Genomic DNA, 24,246 nt, shown 5'->3' on the forward strand with positions numbered 1-24,246 from the left:
TGTCCCCTAAACCTGCATTCAGGGTGTGTACATGTTTCTGTGTACGTGTGTGTGTGTGTGTGTGTGTGTGTGTGTGTGTGAGAGAGAGAGAGAGAGAGAGAGAGAGAGAGAGAGAGAGAGAGAGAGATTCACGGGTCGATGTGCTCGACCTCATCATGTTTCCCTCCTGTGCCCTTTGTGTGACGGTAGACCCTCCTGGCCTGTTGAGCATCCCCCACCCCCTTGGCCTTATCTTGCCACCTCTGTCATGCACGCCAATTTCTCACACACCTGTGGGTATTTCTAGGGTTCATAATCGTCTTAAAAAAATTTTTTTGTAATGTGCATTTATTTTTGAGAGGGGGAGGGGCAGAGAGAGAGGGAGGCGCAGAATCCAAAACAGACTCCAGGCTCTGAGCTGTCAGCACAGAGCCCGACGCGGGGCTCGAACCCGGAAACTGTGAGATCGTGGCCTGAGCCGAAGTCGGATGTTTAACCAACTGAGCCCCCCAGGAGCCCCTGATCTTCATAATTTTCTAAAACGCATAGGGTCTTGGAGTAGATGGGACACAAATGTGAAACCACCCCTCGTCACCCTGTTGGTTGCTGGGACGCGGTCGTCATGCTAACCAGCCTGGGACGGGCCTGCTCTGTGTGCAGAGTGCCCAGACGTGCAGCCCCGGGCCCGGGTAGCTCTTCTCCACCATGGGGCCCGGGCCCTGGCCTTGCCAGCGATTCTCAAACTTCTGTCTCTGGCACACACTTAGCATCTGCGGTGTGTGCTCTCGATGGCCGCGGAGGCTCCCGTGCTGTGATGTCATCATGCCCAGAGAGTGGTTCTCGGGTGTCCTTTGTAGAGTCCCTGTCTCCAGCAGGTGCTCTAGTGGGGCACGTGGTGCTCCACGTGGAATCCAACGTGGGGCTCCCACGGCGTCGGGGGCTTCGGGAGGACAGACGAGAGCTGTCGCCGGGCTGTGCGGACGTTTTCAGGAGTTAGTGGCACAGACGGCGGAGCGAAGGGCGTTCCAGGCGGTGGGGATGGTCAGCGACGCCTGTGGGTGACAGATCGGGCAGGTCCACACCACGCTGGCTGGAGGCCACCGCGAGGGTTCCTCCAGAGACGTCCCTGTTCGGGGCACGGGTGGCGTTCGTGCGGAGACGGCTGAGGAGGCCGGGTTGGAGGGGGGCAGTCGCTGATGCGCTGCTGTCCTGGAGGAGGGACAGGCTGAGGCCTCAACGGGGGGGTGAAGAAAATGCAAAGTGGACGTTGGTTTGACGGTCAACGCACGGGGCTTGGGGTGAAGCCTCCGGGTCTCAGAGCTGAGTGATCAGCAGTGCCTTTTGCTGGTGCAGGGGTGATGCACATAGGACGCATTTGGGGTGGGTGCAGGGAGGGGAGGATGGCACAGAGACAGTCCCGAGGGCTGCAGGGCAGGAGGAGACACTGCGAGGGGGAGGTGGGCTCCCCTGCCCTTCGCCCCTTTGTGCTCCTCCCTGCTCCTCCCCCTCTTTCACCTTCCCTACACCCCCTTTCCCCTCCTCCCCCCTCCCCTTTCTGCTCCTCCCCCTTCTCCCTGCCCCTTCTCCCTCCCCCTTCTCCTCTTCCACCTTCTCTTCCTCCTCCTCCCCCCCTACTTCCTCCTCCCCTTCTCCTTCCCCACTCCTCCCCCTTCTCCCCCTCCTCCTTCCCCCCTCCCCTTTCTGCTCCTCCCCCTCCTCCCCTGCCCCTCCCCCTTCTCCCTGCCCCTTCTCCCTCCCCCTTCTCCTCTTCCACCTTCTCTTCCTCCTCCTCCTCCCCTACTTCCTCCTCCCCTTCTCCTTCCCCACTCCTCCCCCTTCTCCCCTTCCTCCAACCCTTCTCCGCTCCCCACCTCCTGCTCCCCACCACGTATCTGTTCAGTTTTACTACTTTCATTATACAGTCAGCTCAGCAAAATGTAAAACATTTACTATTCCTGGTACGTGCAGCAAAAGCTCAATTATACAACATAATGATGTATAGACAGAAAACATTTCTGAATTCTGTTCCTGTGATGTATAATGTTCCCATTGTTGTCAGTAACCGTGGCTCATTAAAGTGAGCAAGCGTTTCTGTCGTTGTGAGTAAGAAGGGTTCGGTGGGCTTCATTTACTTGACTAGTAATGAAGAAGTGGCGAGGCTGCAGTGCCGGCTGCCCCGTGGGCCGCGCGGCCAGGTGATGGTGCGGGGAGGGAACAGGTGCCTGCCAGGAGGCCTCTGGGGAGAGGGTGGCAGGTGGTGGTCTCAGGGCTGCACCCCTGGGGGGCCCTTGTTGGCAGCTGTCACCGACAGGGCTGAGCCCGAGGTGGACCTTCCCGAGGGGGTCGCCGGGCCAGTGACAGAACCGCCCGGAAGGAGCATCCTGTATCCCTGATAAAGAGGAGGCCAGAGGGAGCACTGCTTCGTCGACGTGTTAGAATTCACTCCTGAAGGAAAACCCAGAAGGTTCTTGGACACAGGCTTGGTTTTGGACGGAAGGTGCCAGCATGCCAACGACCCAGGTTAGCAAGAAAGGCGGAAAACGCTCCTGGTGTCGGGGTGCTGTGGCCCCTCTGCTCTTCCTGCTGAGGTCTGGCGTGGCACGGAAGTGTGCACAGTCTGGGCATCGTAACGGTCTGGAAACTGTCCCTTCGTGGACACGAGGATCAAACAACAGAGTATGTTTTTGCTTGGGTTCTTGCGATCCGCCTCGTTTTCTCCAGGCCTTTCTTCCGAAAGGCTGTCATCCAGCCGGGAGAGTCGAAAGAACGGGGTGACGCACGGCTCCGTGTCCTCCGCTTAGATCCAGCCGTCCTTTCCAGTTTGCCGTGTTGGCTGTTTTCCCTCACACTGTTGTGTGTTTTGAGTCATTTGAAAGCAGACACACCACGACTCTTTCCTCCTGAACTCGGAACCCTTCTTCGCGTACATCCTCCCGCCCCACCCTGCCCCCGTGGTCACTCCTGTGCGCCGTGCGACGTCCTCTTTCTCGTCGGGTGCCTGCTCTGTGCCCGCGGTCCTCCAGCCGCTTTGTGACCTGTTACAAGGGTTTGTGGCTCCTTTATCTGTCTCGAATCAAGAACCTTTTTCCTTTAGAACAACGTTGACATTTTGCGGAAGGGTCCAGGCGCTGTGCTGGAGAGTGTCTCCCATTTAGGTTTTGCTGATTGTCTCTTCGTGGCGTCGTTTCACTTGCTTCTCTGTCTCCTGCGTTTCACGGGAGCCAGGCGTCCAACAGTGAAGCACGGTTATGTTTGGGTCAAGCCTGTCGTCTGGCGGGATGCCGGGATGCCGGGATGCCAGGATGCTGTTGCTCACGTCCCATTGCATTAGTGAGTCCATTTTTAACTTAGTACACAATTCTCTATCATTTAAAAAGAGCGCGGGTTGTTTCTGAGGGTCTTAATTGCATTCTGTCATCGCACTTGATCGATTGTCTAGCTGCGAAACTCTAGGTTGGAAACGCGGTTTGCTCTCCTTCCACTTGAGATTTCTGAAGCCATTCTGATTCCCAGCTTTCTCTTTGTGACTGGTTGGTTTCCTCCGAAGCCCGTGTCCTGTTATGATAGGAGTGCTTTTCTTTGAACTTCTAATTTAAACTGACTGGGGCACCTGGGTGGCTCAGTCGGTTGAGCGTCCGACTTTGGCTCGGGTCGTGATCTCACAGTTCGTGAGTTCGAGCTCCGCGTCGGGCTCTGTGCTGACAGCTCGGAGCCTGGAGCCTGCTTCACTTTCTGTGTCTCCCTCTCTCTCTGCCCCTTCCCTGCTCGTGCTGTGTCTCTCTCTGTCTCAAAAAATAAAATAAACATTAAAAAAAAATTTTTTTTTAAACTGATTTGAAAATCATTGTCAAAGATGTAATGCTGCAAAATGTGGGTGGAAGTTTTAAGGGCAAAACAATGTATATTAGTGCATATGTGTATTTATAAAAGGAACTAAAAGCACCTCAAATTTCGCAGCTCAGAAACCTCACGACAGCACCCCAGGGCCAGGGATTGCCTGTGTACCCCACTCTTGCAGTGAAGCACACCCCCTCGGTGTGGCACGCAGCTCGCCTGGCCTCTGTCCCCCCGGGGAGCCCGTGCGTCGCCCCCCCTCTGCTCCTGTGACCCCGTGCTGCCTGGCTCGTCAGCTGGCCTGTGAATTGTCTGTCCAGACTCAGGCTGAGTGTCTCCATTCCTTTGAAGTCCCTGTTTCTGTCAGACAGGGCGAGGGTTAAGCCCTATCCTGTGGCATCCCCTGGACCCCTGACTACCTCTGATGCCCCAGATGTTTGAGGAGGACGTTTGAAATGAATATTTAGACTCCAGCCTCTCATGCCTTCCCTTTTGTGCTTACGTTTAATACGCGATAGCATCTCTGCGCGGACGCTTCCGACGATTGGATCCAGGTGATTCTCTGTGGTTTCACAGTGGGAAGCATTCTTGGAATGGCGGGAAGATTTCAGGGGGGCCCTGCGATCTGTGTCGGCGGCTGCGAAGGAGATGAGGTGTCCGTCCCCACACTCGTCTGTCCCCGGGGCTGGCTGTGCTAGGTGGATTTCCTGTCCCAGGACTTGAGGAGATCGTTGACTCTCTTCCCGGTGTTGATGGAGGGTCCGTGGGGGCACTGCTGGGGTCCTGCGTGGGCCGCGATTGCCGTCTGGCTTCTGAAACAGCCTCCCACTCCCTCTCTCTTTCCCGTGTTCACCCAGGGCCTTCCTCTTGTCAGCAGGGGCCCCAGGGCCCGGGCTTCAAAGGTGAACAGGTGAGGTGGACGCACCCACGGTCCAGAGGGGCCACCCACGAATCAATGCTCGTGAGCCCGGTGCTGCGGTCTGAGTGGCCCCGGTCGGTCGGCAGGGGGACGGCGAGGTGGCTTCCCTGGGGAAGGGACTGGCCTTCAGTGGCTCAGAGGCTTTGCTGTGATTCATGTTTGAAATGTTCCCTGAAAGATAACATTCCTTTTTGAAATTGGTTTTGCTTTATGGTTTTTTTTTATGTTTATTTATTTATTTAGAGAGAGTGTGTGTGTACGTGTGCATGTGTGGAAGCAGGCATGTGTGTGCACAAGTGGGGTTGGGCCGGAGAAGGAGAGAGAGAGAGAGAAAGTCCCAAGCAGGCTCCAAGCTGTCAGTGCAGAGCCGAACTCAGGGCTGGAACCCACAAACTGTGAGATCATGACCTGAGCTGAGACCAAGAGTCGGACGCTCAACCGACTGAGCCCCCCAGGCGCCTTCCTTGGCTTCTAAATAATAAGTTTTGTTGGGATCATGAATGATTTTCATGACTCCTTCAGGACAGACCCTTAGGCTTGGCTGTCAGCAGAAAACCCACCGCATTTGCAGACACATTGTAGGTGAGGCTTTGCATTGTTCCCATAGGCACCGAGGTGGTGAGACGTGGCCCTTCTGTGCTGGGGCACATTGCGTGTTTCTGCGACGGTTTCTGAGAGCAGAGCAGAGCAGACAGAGGATGTTGGAGATAAAACATTTTAGGCGGAGTTGCAGGAGTGTCGAGGAGGAATGTAGACAGAGAACAGCAGGCTGTGGCAGATGCCTCACCGCTCAGGTCCCTGCACCTGCTTTTGGGCAGCGGGTGGAGGGGTGGTGCCGTGCGTCCCGTCCATGGTTTGCGGTCCCGGCCCGCGGGCCTGGCCGCACGCCGGGCTGCCCGTCAGCTGGCTGAGCACCAGCGGTCCCGAGGACGTTCGTGCCGCGCTCTACCAGCAGGACTTGGAGACAGGTTGCGATGTTGATAATTGTTACTTCATGTTTATGATTTTTTTTTTAAGTTTATTTTGATTTTGAGAGAGAGAGAGAGAGAGAGGGAGCGAGCAGGGAAGGGACGGACAGAGGGAGAGAGAGAATCCCAAGCAGGCTCCATGCTGCCATCGTGGAACCCGACACGGTGCTCAGATCCAGAAACCATGATGAGATCGTGACCTGAGCCAAAATCGAGGCTTGGAGGCCACCCAGGCACCCCTTTGCTTAGATGCTTTCCACCGGTGGCCCTGCCCTGTGGTCATTTCTCACTTAGAATTCCTTTGAATCATTGGGTCATGGAGGAAGTTCCGACGTTGTTTTCTGAAGGTGAGGTTTGCGAAGCCAGGGCTCCGCTCTGACAGTGCAGATTCTACTTGGGATTCTGTCTCCTGCTTGTACACACTCTCTCTCCCCCTCTTAAATAAATAAATAAACTAAAAAAAAAAAAAGACTATGGGGAACCACAGATAGCAGATGCCTGCCACATTCTTTCCCTGTGGGAGTGTCTTTTTTTTAAGTTTATTTATTTATTAAAAAAAATTTTTTTAATGTTTATTTATTTTTGAGAGAGACAGAGACAGAATATGAGTGGGTTAGGGCTAGAGAGAGAGGGAGACACAGAATCGGAAGCAGGCTCCAGGCTCTGAGCTGTCGGCACAGAGCCCGACGCAGGGCTCGAACCCACGAGCTGTGAGATCATGACCTGAGCCGAAGTCGGACGCTCAACCGACTGAGCCCCCCAGGCGCCCCTATTTATTTACTTTGAGAGAGGGTGTGAGCTGGCGGGGTGGGGGGGGGGGGGGGGGGGGGGGGGGGAAGGGAGGGAGAGAGACAGAATCCCAAGCAGGCTCCTTGCTTAGCACCGACGCAGGGCTCAGTCCCACAATCCTGGCATCTTGACCTGAGCCGAAACCAAGATCCGGACGCTCAAGCCACCCAGGTGCCCTCCCTGTAGGCGTGACTCCATGTATGCAGTGTCTGCGTGCAGGACCTTTGATTGACCTGTGCCTCTCTGGTACCCCTCGGCAGCACACACTAGCCCCTGTGGACATCGGTGTTTCTTTCCTTTTTGGTTTCTTCCTGCTGTGCCCAGGGCGGGCCCTCTTCTTTTATGGCAGCAGCTTCCTGGCTGACCTCCCTTTCTTCTCAAGCCAGCGTTGGCCATCGATGCGAGTAGCCTTCCTGGGAGCCCCGAGGAGCTGTGTTCCGCCCGACAGCGTTCACGGGTTGCGACCCTCTCCCCCCGGCCCCTGTCGTCGAGGTGCACCCCGCCCTCCACCAGGAGCTGCAGGGCCCGTGAGCGGGATGGGAGTGGAAGAAAACGGCCCCGCGCCGCGTCCGTGACTGTTGTGAAATGCCTGTTGTCGAGGTGTGCCCACCACGGGTGTGTCCCCAGCCAGGGTGGGGGCTCTGTGTAGTTTGCCTCGGGATTGTTTTTAGGAAGTGCCGGATAAGGAAGAGCGGGAGCAGAGTCCGTCCTGAACGAACGGCTCGCTCCCACGGGGATGCTGCCGCTTTTAGTTTACGTTGGGAGGAGAAGGGCCGTGACCCAGTGTCTGGTCAAACAAAAGAAATCTCTAAATCGCCTTGAAATCAATCCACTTATTAAAGGACGGTCTCATTCTCAAGAAAGAAATTTTAGCAGTGAGCTTTATTTATCTTGTGTCCTAAACGGGGAAGGCGCGGAGACAGATGGACGGGAGCCGTTGCTGCACTTACTCGGTGGGGCAGGTGTTCGCTGATTATGAGGCTGTGTTCGGTTCGGTTAGGATGCCGGGGTGGGGGACATTCACTTTGGAATGTCCCCTGTCTGTGAAGAGCTTTCATACTGTTCTTACTTTCTACTTTCTAATCTTATGCTCTAATAAACTTTGCCTGCTGCTCAAAAAAAAAAAACAAAAACAAAAACAAAAACCCAAAAAACAACAAAAAAAGAATGCTCGAGACTGAGAACGTGGATCTCCGTGAGCTCAGCGCCTGTCACCTGCCTTGCATTTCCCCTCGAGATCCCAGCACGCTCGTTGCCTTGGATACTAGTCTAAGCTTCAGCTGGCCGAGCAAGCTATTCTCTCCGTCTTCAGAATGTAATGAAAATTGCACGCGCACGCGCGCGCGCACACACACACACACACACACACACACACACACACAGAGTCCTTGACTGTTGTATTAAATCATTGTTATAACTGTCCCCCTGCTTATAGAAATAATGTGTTTATGGAAAATTTGGAAATACACACACAGAAGGGCCAGGCACAGAGAAGAAAAGAGGAATCATCCACTTTGCACTCCCCGGAGATCAAAACCGCCTGTGACATCTTCTGTTTTCATTCTGTGTCCTTTGCGTCTGTGGATTCACACATTTCGAACAGTACTTATGGACATTGTTTTGTGCCTTCCTCTTTTTGCTCAAGTTATGTTCGGGTGCCTCCCATGCCGTTTACTGGTCCTTGAAAATAGGTCTTTTTTTTTTTAAACATTTATTCATTTTTGAGAGGCAGAGACAGAGCACGAGCAGGAGAGGGACAGAGAGAGAGGGAGACACGGAATCCAAAGCCAGCTCCAGGCTCTGAGTTGTCAGCACAGAGCCCGACGCGGGGCTCGAACCCACAAAATGAGAGATCATGACCTGAGCTGAAGTCGGATGCTTAACCGACTGAGCCACCCAGGTGCCCTGAAAATACGTCTTTTTTAATAGCTTTATTGAAATATAATTCACGCACTACAAAGTTTACCCTCTTACCCACGGAGTCTGATGTGGGAGACAAAAAAAAGGCAAAAGAAAAAACGACATTTCCTCACAACTCACACCCTATTGACAAGTCCCTGAGCCGGGCAGAGTGACCTCCCTCCAGGAGCTCAGCTGCCTTCCTGTTAGTATTTGCTCAGGGCAAAAGACAATTTTAGCTTAACATTAGCCTGACCCTCCCCAAGATCCTATAAGTCTCCTTTAACATAAAAATTCCTTTCGAGACTTCCTTTATCTCCACCCCCAAGATATATGTTGGCAATCATCCTCCGAGCATGTGGCCTCCTGACATACATCTACAGCGTCTCATGCTGAGGTTTATCAAACAGTAGTAAATGACCTTTTCCTAACAGCAGCTAGCCCCTCAAGGTCCTGGGAACCTTGCTTCCAAAATAACCTTAGAGACTGTCCCTAACCCGCTCCCAGCCTGAAGTTGTATAATCGGTCACTCCTCACAGCCCCACTGCAGCCTTTTCTGCCCACAGGTCCTGTCCCCATGCTTTAGTAAAACCACCATTTTGCACCGAATTCTCTAGAAATTTTTGTTAGCCGTTGGCTCCGAACCCCAGCGTTTCCCACTAACAGAGTCGTGCAACCTGAAAATACGTTTTTAAAGGCATTGTCCTGTTCCACCGTGTAACAGATGGCATCCTGTAACACGCGCCTTTTAATTATGCCCTTCAAGCCAGACCCGTGGGCTTCAATAGACTTAAGTTTGGCATACTTAGACTTTACACTGTTGAGTTACTTGGAGTTAATGTGTAAGCGTGTATGTCTTCATGGTAAATCTCTGTGACGGAGTGTTTTTGTTTTCACTTCTTAGATAGGGAGACTGGGTAGTTAATTGGATTTTCTTTTTATTTATTTATTTATTTATTTATTTAAAAAAATTTTTTTTCAACATTTATTTATTTTTGGGACAGAGAGAGACCGAGCATGAACGGGGGAGGGGCAGAGAGAGAGGGAGACACAGAATCGGAAACAGGCTCCAGGCTCTGAGCCACCAGCCCAGAGCCCGACGCGGGGTTCGAACTCCCGGACCGCGAAATCGTGACCTGGCTGAAGTCGGACGCTCAACCGACTGCGCCACCCAGGCGCCCCTGGATTTTCTTTTTAAAATTTCACCCCGGGCAGGGTTACAAGAAAGGCCAGGAAGTCCTTGTCGCTCCCTTGGCTCCCTCGTGCCTGAAGTTGGCCTTCCCAGACTAGGTCGGGTGTGTCGCCCATAGACCCACACGCAGGTGTCCCCGGTGGCGGCCGAGGTGGTACCAGGAAGCCCACTTGTTCACGAAGGAGTCACGTGAACATCTCTAGTTTGTTTAAAGCCGTTAAGATCTCTGCAGCAAATCTATTCTGTGTGCCGATCTCTTATCTGATTTGTAGAGGCCTGTGATGTGGGGAGGCTGCTTGCTCCCAGAACCCTGGGTGGGCGGTCTGCAGGGGTGGGAGGGGCCGGGAGGGAGAGCTCTGGCGCTCGAGGTCCGGTGGGGGGGGGGGGGGTGGCGGGTACGGACATGACTTTCTGATGTTCCCTGTCGGAACGCTACCTGTTGTCTCTTCCCCTTGCATTAGCCTGCTCTGGAGTGGTGGACGCAGACTTTAGAAGCAGGGAGACTCGGACAGAATTTAGCCTCACACGAGAGAGCTGAAGCCTCAATTAGGCTTCTGGAGGAGGGCAGCGAGCGGACTCTTGAGTTCAGGAGCCGCCCTGGCTCGGGTTCCTGCTGAAACAGGAGGATGCAGCCGGGGGCCCCCAGGTTCCTGGTTGCTGCTGGTGGGGGGGGCGGTTCTTGTGCTGTATTGCAGGTTTGGGCTGCGGAAAGTCCATTTGATGTGCTTCTTGCCAGGTTGGCCCTTCCTTCTGTCTAGCGGTCTTCCAGACGGGAGTTAGGAGCCAAACCTGTTTTCCTTTTTTTTCAACAACTTGACACCCCCCACCCCCCAGCCCTGTGGTGTATCTGCTTTGTGTGCTCCCCCCCCCCCCCCCCCGAAGCCCCGCGGTGTATCTGTTCTGTTTGCCGTTACATTCCAGTTTCTGACTGATTTCCTTTATAAATTATGAATTTGTGCGGCTTCAGCTCTGCTCAAAGTTTTCCTTGATGCTCTGAAGCTTAACAAGCACCGCTGGGGGTTGGGTGGCTTTGCCTCAGACGAGCAGGGGACAGTGAATGTTGTGGCAAACCCCAGTCTTGCTTCCTGTTTTTTTTCCATTGGGCCCGGTTGGTGGGGGGGGGGGGGGGGGGGACCAGTGAGCCACAGCTGTCCGTATGGGGAGCGGAAGGCAGGATTGGCCAGGGGAGCATGACGTGCTTTCTTCACTCTGCAGAACAGCTTGGTGTCCTTGCACGTGAGCCCGGGAACCCACGTTCAGGTTTGATTGTACCACTCCATCCACTGAATCTTTTAAATTACATGTGGTTTATCGAGTTGGTTCAGTAGGAGGAAACAGATAAAGGAACCCGTGTGATTTTGTTTTGAGTTCTTTGGGTGGTGGCAGGCAGTCGTGTATTTTTAATCAGTGAGGTGACAGGCCCTTGGGTGTACCGGGGGCTTTCAAGCAGGGGTGGCGTCGGGGTCCACGGGCACTCATCTGAGCTTCTGAATCCAGCAGGCTCTGAGCACAAAGGTTTTCACAGCTCATCTTGTGGCAAAGCGGATGTGACCTAGTGTGAGGTTGTCCATAGTCTTTATTGCACCGATAGTGGATATTTGGGCATTTCACTGCAGAAATTTTAATGGTTTGGATACTGAATGTTGTTCTAGACCCTTCTGGGTGTGCTACATGAGACGTGAGCTGTGTACCATATTATTCTTTCGTAAGTCTGAGAAGTTTTGAAGTTCCAGACAAACCTGGCACCAGAGGACTGCACGGGCACTGCCCAGGCCTTACAGGTGGTGCCGGGTACTGGCCCCCATCGCCGGGGAGTCCCCAGCCTCTCCCACCTCACTTCCAGGGTGTGCTCGAGGCCCTCGGGCTGGGCCCCGAATCATACGGCAGCTTTCTCCGTGCCTGTAGGGGTGCTTCTGTGCGGCTGGCGAGCTTCGTCCTGGAGTGCAGCTTGAGGACTGGAGAAGTCCTCGGGCCTACGAGCTCGTCCGTACCCACCTCTCACTGCGAGGGTGAGGTTGTTGCTCAGGACAGGTTGGAATGAACAGCGGTCACCCACTTTCAACGATCACTTAATGTTTTACAGCTTCTCAGAAGGATTACTTTTCAAATTCAGAATTAGCCTCCGGGGATAGAAGTGTCATCTTCACTTATATTGCATTGGAGAAGAAATGTTTCAAAGTTCAACATGGTTATTTTATATACCGTTATGCAAGTTTTGGCACATTAAATGTAATAGCCCTTACGTTCTCTTAATGCTATAACTGTATTATTAAAAAACATCAATCTGGAACTTTTGGAATGGGAAATGGAAATAAAATACCTAAAAGGCACTTTGGGGTACAGCTAAGAACTTAGAACTTAACCACATTTGGAATCAGGCGGACACTATTAGGATTTGCAGGGGAGCAGAAGACACATTTGATTGCCTTAAGGATACTTACCGCTAATGTCTTGTGCCCACTTGTGGAATTAAATCGATTAGGTCAAAAACGTTTTTCTAATTCGTGTCAATATATTTTTGGGACCTTTCTTTCTTATTTTCTTAAAAAGGCATAGCTCAGGATGTAGGGTTGGGTGTGCAGGGACGAATCAGGTTCTTTCTTTCTGCGTCTTCATTAATTTCACACTGTCACCTGTAAAGCGACCTCACAGAAGTTGTCGCTTGAAATGGCGTCTGGTCACTAATGAAGCCTGTACTTGGTGGCAGGCGTGGGGACGTGGGGGCCCTTTTAGTGTCTCGTGGGACTAAAAGGTGACCATTGATTGGGCTCACGCTAGTATTTCTGCATAAGCACTTGGAGAGCTTCAGACGTAATAATTTTATAATTAAGCCCAATTATTTTACCGAGAATTGTGTTTTGAAACTCATTAGATGCAGGTGTAGAGGTTGAGGGGATGTAATGTGTCCCGAGGGTCAGCTGGAGGAGGAGGTGGGCTGCGATCGGGGATGTTTGGGTGCCGCATGAATCCCCCGCCTCATCCTGCGCTCCCTTCCCGACCCCCAGGGAGATCCAGCGGGAAGACCGGTGGGGACAGGAGCACCCAGCACAGGGCCCTTTAGGAGAGGATCAGGGCGGCCGGAGAGCGCAGGCTACTGGACGCGGCCTGTTAGGGGGTGAGCGTGAGTAAGTGGAGGCAGCTCTCGCTCAGAAATGGTCAGAAGTGTCCGAGCCTGAGGCCTGCCCGGAGTCCCTGCCGTGCGAGGGAGGCGTGCGGGCTGACATGTCCCGAGAGGGGCTCTCCCCTGCCCTTCTGGGGCGTGAGGCCAGGGGCGGGGAGAAGGCTGCAGGCCCGCTGCCAGGGGTGCCCACCCGGGGCTGGCTGTCCCTGAAAGCAGCCCACGGAGTGTCGTTCCCTCAGCTGGGCTTCGTGAAAGGGACTAACGGTTGAGGAGTGTGTGCCCTTTGCAGACTGAGGACAGCATAAGACTGTGGGGACCAGCTGGGCTGCCACAGTGGGGCAGACAGTCTTTCTGAAAGTTAGAGGGACCCGATCCGTGGAGGTAGATGGTTTTCTGCGAGGAAAACCGGGCCTGGGGCTGACTGAGCGAAGCAGCTGGGAACTCGCTGCAGGGTGTGAGTCCCCACCTTGCCGGGCCCTGGGAGCACGGGGGAGCCCCTGGGCTTAAAGATTCTGTGGGGCGGCCGTTAGTGTGAGTCACCGTGGCCGCAGGAAGGCCACAGTGATGTCTCCGTGGAACTTCTGGTTCTAAGCGGCTTGTCCTCAAAGGCTGAGTTTGCTAGAAGATAATTGATCAACTGTATGGGATTGTTGAAGCTGATCACTTACGTATTGGAAAATGACTAACAAAAACAACATTGTTACCGTCTGATTGATTTTCTGCCCTTTCTCCTGACAACAGACAAAGGGGCCTTTTTTTTTTTTTTTTTTTTTTTTAAGGTTCATAACAAGAAGATTCTCTGGCCTGTGTCTCCAGGAAGACACTGCTCTCTTCAGTATGTCTCTCTCTGGAGGCAGGGGTACAGCCTCTTTAAAAAGTGATTTGTCGGGGCACCTGGGTGGCTCAGTCGGTTAAGCGGCCGACTTCAGCTCAGATCATGATCTCGCGGTCTGTGAGTTCCAGCCCCTTGTCCGGCTCTGTGCTGACAGCTCGGAGCCCGGAGCCTGCTTCGGATTCTGCGTCTCCCTCTCTCTCTGCCCCTCCCCCGTTCATGCTCTGTCTCTCTCTGTCTCAAAAATAAATAAATGTTTAAAAAAAATTAAAAAAGAGAAAGTGATTTGTCATTAATAAGTACTTTTTTTTTTAAGACTAAATACTACCCCCTCCCCCCCCCCCCACACACTTTAAATTCTGTTTGAACACAGGGATCTTCTCTTGATGTGATAAATAAAGATCCTATGGGTTTCCTCGCTACCCGAAAATAGTGCGCCCCCACGAAACCTTTTCTAAGCCGAAATGGTGCGAAGCGGGGAAGCGGTTACCATCGATTCCTGCGGAAAACAACTTTGGGCATTCCCAGACCCCCGCAGCCCCCCCTCCCCCCGGTGACCCCTCTTAGGCTTGTCTGCCACCTTAGGGACACGTGCTGCTAACGATGCAGACTGAATGGGGGAGAAGCCCAGACACGCACAGACACAGCTCCCAGCTCCGGCCGGCCGCCCCGAGACGCCGCGTGTGTCTCCCACCGCCGCCCGGCCTGCTGCAGGTCCGACTCCAGACTCACTTGCGCTTCCTGCTTTTTTCGTAAAAGCAGAAGTCCTCTTTGGATTTTTTGGGTTGTGGAAACAGGTGCCTTACTGCTTCTGCCGGGAGGCCTTTGGTAACGGCGAAGTCCCGGTCGCCCGGAAGCAGGTGACACGTGTTCCACGTGAGTTGCCGCCGTGGTCTTCGTGATAAACCATTCGTGCGTCGCGTTAAAACCAGCGTGACGGTCACCACTGCCATGTTCCGTGGTCGCTGGCCAGTTCTGTTTTGGAGGTTGTGGGCAGTGCCCGAGACCCGAAACAGGAAAAGAGGAACAGTCCATTGGAAAGGACGAGACAGACTCGTCATTCGTAGACGGCGTATTTGTAAACCTACAATGCGGGTCAAGGATCACCAAGAGGCAGTTACATTTAATTAGGAATTTAATAATGTGATGAGGAAAGGTGTCCACGGCCACCACGAGACCACAATGGGGAGAATACACGGATAGAAGCACGTGTCCCCCAAACATCCATGACATGTCTAGGAAAAATCCTAAAAGAAATGTGCAAGACTGATTGGTGAAGAAAACTAAAAAAGAAAAAAAAAAAAACCAGTACTGAGAAACATTAAAAAGAGATTCAGTTAAATGGAGAAACACACTGCGTTCCTGTATAGAAAAATGGACCCTTGGGAGGTTGCCACTTGCCAAATTTAATTTATATGTTTAACGTGATTTTTTTTTTGGCATTTTGTTTTTATTAAATTTTTTTTAATATCTATTTAATTTTGAGAGAGACAGAGTGTGAGGGGGGCAGGGGCAGAGAGAAAGGCAGACAGAATCCGAAGCAGGCTCCAGGCTCCGGGCTGTCAGCACAGAGCCCGACGCGGGGCTCAAACTCACAAACTGCGAGATCGTGACCTGAGCCGAGAAGTCGGCCGCTTAACCAGCTGAGCCACCCTGGCACCCCTGGCGTCTTGAATCAATGTTTGTTCATTTAACATTATAAGAATTTAAGAGTCATTCGGTTAGGGGAATATGATGGTGTGTTGTTAGAATTTAGTGTCATATCCACCCAAAGTGTCTACCGTGATAGTAATACGTGTGAGAAGATCTTACTCAGAGAGATACTTCGTCCCTTGTATTCTCCTTTTTGTATGACAAATTCTCATGTGGAGTTGATGGATCCAGAGACAATTTAAATCAATGTATACCAATATGCATTTAATGCAACTTAATCAACAGTATCTTTGTGCGGATTAAAAAATTGAATAACTGATTGGGGGGGGGAAAGCGATGAATATAGATGTAATAACTAAGTAAAAGTTTAAAAAAAATTGCGAGGAAGGAAACCTAGCCCTCCCAAGTATTGTAAAGTGCTGGCAAAGATTAAGTATTTAAATCAGTGTAGTAGAGGTATTGATTGATGGGGAGAAGGGAATAAATGCAGTTAGCTAGCCTGCGTAGGGTTTGGTCTGTCTGGAAATTTAGATATGCTAAGGGAATCATACAAACCTGTCAGTCTGGGAGACATCCTTGTTTTATTTATTTATTTATTTATTTATTTATTTATTTATTTATTACTTTAAAGATTGTTTATTTATAAAAAAAACCCTTTTTTTACATTTATTTTATTTTGAGAGACGAAGAGAGGACAGAGCGTGAGCAGGGGAGGGCAGAAAGAGAGGGAGACACAGAACTCCGAAGCAGGCTCCAGGCTCCGAGCCATCACGCCAGAGCCCGACGCGGGGCTCGAACTCACGAACCGTGAGATCACGACCTGAGCCGAAGTCAGATGCTTAACTGACCGAGCTGTCCAGGTGTCCCAAAATGTTTATTTGTTTGTTGAGAGAGGAGAGAGTGTGAGTTGGGGAGGGGCAGAGAGAGGGGACAGAGGATCCGCAGTGGGCTCTGTGCTGACCGGCTGACAGCCCGACGCGGGGCTCGAACCCATGAACTGTGAGATCATGACCTGCACCTAAGTCAGACACTTAACCGACAGAGCCACCCGGGCGGTCCTGGGGGACATTATTTAACAGGGAGAATTGGTATGATCGGCTAGTGTTTTGAGAAGAAAATTAATCCTCGTCTTGTATCATATACCACAGTAACGTCCCGATGCTTGAAGGGTTAAATGTAAAACACAGTAAAACACTGGAAGAAATCCATGTAGACCCTCACTGAGCAGGGAGTTCCTGAGCCCCAGGTCTGGGCCAGGTGCGGGCACACACGTGGGTCCCACTCTCCTCTTGGGTTGGGGAGCCCTCGTCAGAGAGCTCTGCCAGCAGGAAACGCCGTGCATGGTGGTGCTTGCCCTGCTGGGATGTGGGGGCAAACCTCCCCGAGAAATGGCCGTCTGTGGGCACTGAGACCGCAAGGGGGCGTCAGAGTTGGTGAGAGCGGGAAGGGCCGCCTTCCGGGCCGGGGAAGCTGTGGCTGGGAGCGGGGCTGGTGGCAGAAGCAGGTGCAGGAGGCACTTAGGAGGCAGGATGAGTCGAGGGTGGGCTCTGGTGCTCAGCACTGGGGGTCAAGGCTGGTGCCCGCCCACTCGGAGCCCTCTCACCTCTTTGAAACGATACCCCACCGCCCCTGCTGGGATTCGTGTTTCCTGATGGATCCTCACCACCTACAGATAGCGATCGGCACCTAGCAGGTGCTCAGTAAACGTTTGAAGGGCAAGTTCCGGGTTCCTGGCTTGAGCAGCTGGGTGGGCGGGGTGTTTCCAATACTGGGCTGCTGGAGAAGGAGCAGGTGTGCAGGAAGCTGTATCAGAGGATAGACCCAAGGTTTTGCATGTCAAGAAGCAGAGAATGAATCGGAGGGTAAACCGCAGACTAGAGAAGTATTTGCAACAAATAATGTGGATGCGGTCTTTAATATGAAGAAGAGCACGTGAAATCAATCAGAACGGTTGCAAATAGACGGTATAGTAGCATAAACGTGAGTAGAAAATCTACAAAAAGATAAAGATACAAATAACGATTACACCTTTGAAATAGTGTTACAGATACTGGAAGAATGCTCACTGAATCAGTGTGATGATTTTTCTCTCATCGAATGATTAAGGATTTCAAGTAATGGAAGAGCGTAACCTGGTCGCAGCGTAAATTTGTGCCGAGTTTTGGAACGAATGTTGGCAGAATGTATCAAATGCCTTAATACTTTTTAGTGAACTAATTCTGTTTCTGGAAATGTAGCATAAGGAGGGAGGCCTGTGGAAGCCTCTCCCGCTGCAACCCGCCCCCCCCTCCCCCCCCCCCCCCCCCCCCCCCCCCCCGCCCCACTTTACTCTGAAGCTTCTGGACGAAGGCAGTTACTCCTGCAGCACCCCCGGGGGCAGCACAGGTCGTAGGTGAATGGAAAGATGGCCGGAGAGGCCGGTGGTGGGGACAGGGCTTCATGTGTTCTGGGAACGTTTCTGAAGCCTGGGAAAGTGCATCCAGGGGACTCATTTTGAAATATCTGTTGTTTCTATTGTGTTTTTAGATGAAGACAGTCAGTGTTGCCTTAGTTTTGTGCCTGAATGTCGGTGTGGACCCTCCAGACGTGGTGAAGACCACCCCTTGTGCTCGTTTAGAATGCTGGATCGGTAAGTGTGCCCCTCACCCTCCTTCCTGGCCCGCGGGTAAGGTCCCTGTAGGGGCTCTGGGCTGGGCTGGCCTTGCCTTCCACCGGTCAGGTCCCTGGAAGGCTGGCACTGGTTTGTGTGAATCTGAGGGTTTCATTTCATTTCTTTCTTTTAAAACAAAAAAAAAAAAATTAATGTTTATTTATCTTAGAGAGAGAGAGAGAGAGAGAGAGAGAGAGAGAGAGAGAGAGAGACAGAGCACGAGCAGGGGAGGGGCAGAGAGCGAGGGAGACATGGAATCTGAAGCAGGCTCCAGGCTCTGAGCCGTCAGCACAGAGCTTAACTGACCGAGCCCCCCAGGCGCCCTTGAATTTGCCCATATCTGGCACATGATAGTGGCTACGTACACTTTTAAAAGAATGGAGTGACTGTGATCTGTGTGCAGATCTAGGCGAGGACGGAAGGCGTGGCCAGAGTGTGGAAAGGAGATGGGAGCCCCGCGGCCTTCACGCACTCTCCTCGCGGGCAGAGAACAGTAGGCTCTCACTATTCCGCATACTCCTTCTTGGTTTGCTCAGAGTTTCTGTCAACAGTCAATGCTGAATCTTACAAAATGCTCTCCTGACAGCTTTTGAGATAATCACCAGGCTTTTCTTTTTTGGTTTGCTGATATGGTGAGTTGCGTTGATGGAATTTTGGTTGTTGAGCCAACCTTGAATTCCTGGAATAAACCCCACGTGTGTTATCTTTTTTATATATTGGTGGATTCGATTGCTGCTGTTGAGGAATTTTGCGTCTGTGTTCATGAGTGATACTGGTTCCTGGTTTTCTTTTCTTGCAACACGCTTGCACGGTTTTGGTAGCAGGATGATGCCGGTGCCATAAATGCGTTGAGAAATAGTCCCATCTTTCCTGTTTTACGGAAGAGCTGGTAGTGAATTGGGTATTATTTCTTCTCTAAATTTTGGCATAATTTAACAGCGAAGTGTGGGTTTTTCTTTGTTTCCACTTTGAGTGTTTGGCTTTCTCTTTTTGATAAGATTGGGGGCAGCACCCCCCTCCCCCAGCTTTCTGCATCCCTCAGCAAAAGCAGAAATTGTCTTCATCTACTTTAAATAACAGAAATTACAAATGACAGGTTTCCTCTGCTACTTGAAAGCTGGCTTTGTGCCGCTTGGATTTGACAAAAGGTCTCTCTTAGTGCCTGTTTTTGCTAATGGAAAGCCCCCCCCCCCCCCCCCCCCTTGGCTGATGAGAGGTGTCCTACCTTCCGGTAGCCGGGGAGATCTAGATTCTATTCTGAATTGAAAAAGGAGTTGTTTTTCCTCCCACTTTACTTGCCCGTCTCACTGTCTTTGTCTCAGAGCCTCCCCGCGTGCGGCCCAGGCCTCTCGTCCCCCGCGCTCAGGGACAGAGTTGCGGTTTCCGTAGCTGATTTCCCTAGAGGCCTTCTTGGCTCTCTGCCACGTCCTGGTGCTTGTGCCGCTGAAATTGACTTCTTATTAGCCACCACTGACTGTTTCCTTCACTTACCCCTTCTCAGAGTGGGATTTCGCCAGTTGTGTTCTATTTTCTCCCTCTTTAACTGCTCTTACGTTAGGTTTTTAAAGCAAAGCTTCTCAACCTGGATCCCGCCGTGAGCTCCCAGGGATGGTGGACTCCCCGGGACTGTGTGGGTGATGGTGTCTGAGTAGAGAAATGCACCTTCCCGGAGAGGATGCTTGGCTTTTATTAGATTCCCTGGGGAGGCTCCCCCCACCCAAAGAAAGAAACCAAAAGAGCCCCTCCTTCCTACCTCACACAGTCTCTTTGATGGGTGTTTATGAGACAATGTCAGTGGAAAAGAAAATAATTCCTTGCTTCCTTCTTGCCATGAAAAGTCCAACAAATAAATAGATGTTTTATGTTGAGCTTTTAAAATTTTTCTGCAATTCAGGAAATGTAATCTACTCTGTACTAATTTCAGTGGATTTTCAGTTCAGAAGGGCATTTGCCGTTTTTTATTATTATTATTTTCATTTATTATTGTTCTTTTTAAAAGTTTAAATCCAAGTTAGTTAACATACAGTGTAATAACGATTTCAGGAATAGAACCTGGTGATTCAGCACTTACATATAACACCCAGTGCTCCTCCCAAGGGGACTTGTTTGCCTTTTCTAAGCTAAAAACTTTGCATTGACCTTTATTTAAACTTGGGTAGGGTTGGCCCTTCTGATGGTGACTGTATCAATATGGCCTAAGAGAAAGCGGAATCCTGGAGATTTGATTCAGCAAACTTGCAGGGGCATGAGCAGTGCGTGTTAAGATTTTATTTTGGGGGAAAGAAAGGAGAAAAAGGTCCCAAAGTTGCAAGCACACAGAACTAGAAGGCTTTTTTTGTGCTTCACACGAGAGTAAGCTGTTGACCTGCTGACCACTGCCTGGGAGTTTCAGTGCACGGTTCCCAGGAGCGTGACCCAGCGCGGCCGTCGCCATCGGGATGGACGTGGGCACTCTGCTGCCTTGTCGGCCTCGACTGTGTGTGGGTCTCCACCTGTCTTGGATGCCGTTTGTGGCACAAGGGCCCGACTCCGCATCGTGCGTGGCCGTTAATTTAATCTCATCCAAACCGGACCAGGTCCTCAGTCTTGGCTTGGCACTCGTGACCTGACGCCCAGAGGATCCCAGGCTGTGTTTAGGACACCGTCCCCGTGTTTCCTCAGGACCGAGTTTTGGCAGTGCCTCTTCGGGAGTGTCGCGGAAGAGATGTGCCTTCCTCCCACGGCATCTGTCAGGTGGCACGTGATTTTGACGTGTCCCGTTACCGCTTACGACTCGCTTATGGCGCGACGGGGTGGGTGCCGCCGGAACCCGAGGCTGCGAGTGCCCCCTCTCTGCTGTGTCAGTAATGACAGTTCTGGGGGGAGGCGTGCTGGCTGAGTGCGTGCTCCTCATCAGACTGTGTCTTCGGTGTGAACCCAGCGGGTCACGGTCCAGTGTCACCGTTGACTGTGTTGATGCTCTGCTTGTTTCCGGGTTAGCCAGCCGGCCCTGTTCCCACGGGCTGACGTGGCCCTCGTCTGGCGCCACTGTTGAGTGCCTCCTTACTTCCGGCTTGTTCTTTCGGCCCTTCCCTCGATGGGCCACACCGCCTGCGAGCCCAGGTGCTGTCGGCGGCATCCGGATTTAGAAACGGAGACCCCGGGGCCGGTGTTGTCATGAGAAGCAGTGTCTTGCCACACTCGTCTCCCCTTGCCAGAGCAGGGGACACACGCGTGTGCACAGGTGTGTTTTCTGTGTACACGTTCACATCCGTATTTCCGTGCTGTCTGCACACGTTAAGAACCATGCATTGTGCCTCGTCTCCAACCCAGTGGGATTTTCCGTATTCGTGATTCCCTCCTCCAACAGCCTTGGTGTATTTTCTCGGTGTCTCTTACCCTGTGTGACCCAGCGTCTCGTCCCTGCTGTCTGCCCCTCCCCACACGGGTGTCTGCTCCTCCCTGCCAGGTCCCCAGCCCTCCCCGGGAACACTGTCTTCCCTTCGCCTGTGCGGCCTCCGAGCCCCTGACGGGACGGACAGCTCCCCGAGAGCCCCCACCCCGGAGGGCTGCCAGCCTTGCCCAGCCCCAGCCAGTGGCCCCAGGCTGGCTCGTGCAAGCATTTGCCGGTGTCAGGTGTGACGATAGTGGCAGCCGGGACCGAGAGTTGGGGCCCAGCCTTGGAGATGTGTGAAAGGCCAGTGCTTCTGGGCATTTGGAGCACTACAGCGTCCGCGGACGGCTGGGAAGACCTGGCTGGTGGACAAGGGGGTGGGGAGGTCGCCCGCCCGGGGCGAGCAGTGACCGGAGGAAGAGGAGCAGAGCCAGGGTCCTGAGTCAGTGGGGAGGGGAGCTGCTGGGGATGAGTGGTAGCACCGGACGAGGGGGGTTAGGTGGTGAGGGCCGAGGAGCGGCTGGGCTGGCGGGGCAAGGACACCCAGGCCCGAGGAGGGTTGGTCCTGCGTCCTCCAGGATGAGGACGTCCAGAGTGGGTCGTGGCGGGGTTGGGGAGGGGAGGGCATTGCCGGGACGGCCCCCTGCAGGCGGGTGCAGCCACACAGCCCACGGGGCCCTCCTGCGTGGAAGGCAGCCAGTCTGCACATCGTGTCTGGTCTTCGGGGTCTGCGCTGTGTCTCCGGAAGTCAGAGGGCTCTGCTGTTCCCTTCAGCAAATCACCCATTACCGGGGCCTTAGTTTCCTCATCTGTAAAATGGAGCAGTGAGGGCGCCTCCCTCCTGGGAGGGGGAAGGCGGCTCAGTGCAGACTGCCTGTGTCAAGGAGCGGCCCCCGATGCCTGTTCGCCCGCCACCTGGACCCCCCGCCTGCCACAGCACTGAGTGGGGACCCAGGCGCCTCCTGCATCCACTTCTCTTCTGCCCCCGCGTGCTCACGGAGAGAGGAGAACGGAGCGTATGTCGTGCACCCCAGCCCAGTGGGACAGCGGCTCCGTGCTCTGGGGGCCTCCGGCAGATGTTTGATAGCAAAGTGCTGCGCGTTTCTCATTTTGTTTTACAAAGTAGACGTTAGCCGTGTCAGGTGACGACCAGAGCCCCACTGCTTTGCTTTCCGGTGTGCCCGTGAGCGTGGGGTCTCTGTGCAGGGGTGGAGCGATTGCAGGTGGGTTGCTTTTGGGCCACAGACCCACCTCAGGCCAGGGGAGGTGGTCGGTGCAGGTTGGAGCCGCTCTGCCCTCGGGGCCGAGGGCTCTGAGTGGTGAGATACGTGGGCGACTCTTACTTCTCAGTCCGTGTTGCTGTCCCCGGGCATGTGCTGCCAGCACCTCGTAGGAGAGAGCGCTGCTTCCGGAGGCTCGGAGGACGGGCCTGTCCTCGTCCATGAAGCGGCCCTTTAGGCTTTCTGATGTGACAGGGACGTCGTTGCCAGAATAGACAGGTAGAGCCTCCACGTGCTGCTCTGAAGCCAGTGCGCGGCCTCCCTGATGCAGGGAAGGCAGGGAGGGAAGGCTTGGGCGCACAGGCCCTTGCGGCTCGTGGGGAAGGTGCGGACTCGGGGGGCTCACAGGCCCTCCCGCGCTCCCTCACGGCTTTCAACGCGTCTTTCCCCGCCCCGGCCCCCCCCACTCCGCCGGATAATAAGATGCTGTTTTATTTCATAGAAGTGACACTCAGCTCTTCTCAGAGAAGCAGGGGAGAGGCTGTTTTGTTTTATGGCCTGACATTAAATGCAACAGCAGCGATACTAAAAGCATCCCCACTGAAGGATGGTGAGTGCCCATCCCTCTTGGAGAGGTGTCTGTGTTTGAAAGCAGGGTGCAGATGAGTTGACTGCTGAACAGGAGGAAGTGTAATTTTGCCGGGAGATTTTTTTATGTGCTCGTTAATGGTAGCCGTGTATCATAAGAGGTAGGAGAGCTGAAGGTTTGTCAGGGGCTTGGAAATTCTGGTGTCCTAAGGAAATATCGAGGAGGCACTCACCTGTGTTTGTCTCTTACTCCTTGGAGACAGGCCTTTTCTTTTTGCCTCCATGCACGCGGGCACCGAGAGGCCCTGTGCAGGTGAGCTAAGAAGAGAGCGGTCATCTCTGCACCTTTAGTGAGGTGGGTCCACCCTGAGGGGCCCAGGAGCTCAGAAGATGCTGTGGCTAGAGGACTCGGGGCAGGCCGTGTGGAGGGAGGGGGTTTTGCAGGGGAGGTGAGAGCCAAGACCGCGAGGAGGAGAAGGGGCCCAGCCGTGGGGGCTAAGCCCCCCCGGGTGTGGGGTGTAGGGGGCACCACTGCCGTGAGCCTGGAGCACCACTGGGCCTGCAGTGGAAGCCCTTGTTCTCGGGGGCTCCCGGGTGAGGCCCTCTTTTCTCTGTCCGGTCACACTGGCCTCTCCCGGCAGTATCTCCGTGTCCCCTGAAGGAGGCGTTAGTGTAAATTGTGTGGAGCCTCCATCCCCATGAGCAGAGTGCCTTGTGCGAGCGACAGGGTTTGCACTTTACAAAAGGGCATCCCGGCCACAGCTCCTGGTGCCTGCACGGGGCGGGGGGACGGGAGATGGCACCAGGACCTCATCTATTTTGTGGCTAAGTGGCGGTGAGACTGAGGGTTGGGCCCGGCTGCAGTGTAGACAAGGCTCCTGGAGGATGGTGGCTCCCTTCCCGGGACCCTCAGGCCGTGGGAGGGCCACGTCCGGCCCTTGGCCAGAGCCTTGCTGCCAGGCTGTGTCCTGCTCTGTCCTCGACTCAGTAGGATGAAACGCCTCCCACTGTATATGCTTCTAATGAGAACATATATGTGGATGACATCATGGCCGATGGCGCAGAGCCGTTGAAAACTATCTCTGACTTCAAAGTGGCCCCTTTGCCATTATTATTTCTCAATGAAAATTAGCTGCTCGAGGTTACACAGCTAATTAGTGGCAGAGTCCTCGAACGCCACACAGAGAAATTTGCACTTGATCTAATAGGCAGTACTCAGTTAATATGTC

General features: G+C 53.2%; 1 protein-coding gene across 3 annotated transcripts in view; it reads left to right on the forward strand.

The window, feature by feature from the left end:
* RPTOR (regulatory associated protein of MTOR complex 1) overlaps window positions 1-24,246 on the forward strand; it is a 335,785-nt gene that overhangs the window by 56,359 nt on the left and 255,180 nt on the right. For 2 of the 3 annotated variants that reach the window (XM_047834016.1, XM_047834017.1), the window contains exon 2: window positions 17,713-17,815. In XM_047834016.1, the coding sequence (XP_047689972.1) occupies window positions 17,713-17,815 (103 nt within the window). Of the gene's footprint in view, window positions 1-17,712; window positions 17,816-20,942; window positions 21,060-24,246 lie in introns of those variants that run through there. The other variant, XM_047834018.1, reaches the window with a different exon arrangement.

Source organism: Prionailurus viverrinus, chromosome E1 (genome assembly GCF_022837055.1).
Source record: "Prionailurus viverrinus isolate Anna chromosome E1, UM_Priviv_1.0, whole genome shotgun sequence".
NCBI classification, from domain to species: domain Eukaryota; kingdom Metazoa; phylum Chordata; class Mammalia; order Carnivora; family Felidae; genus Prionailurus; species Prionailurus viverrinus.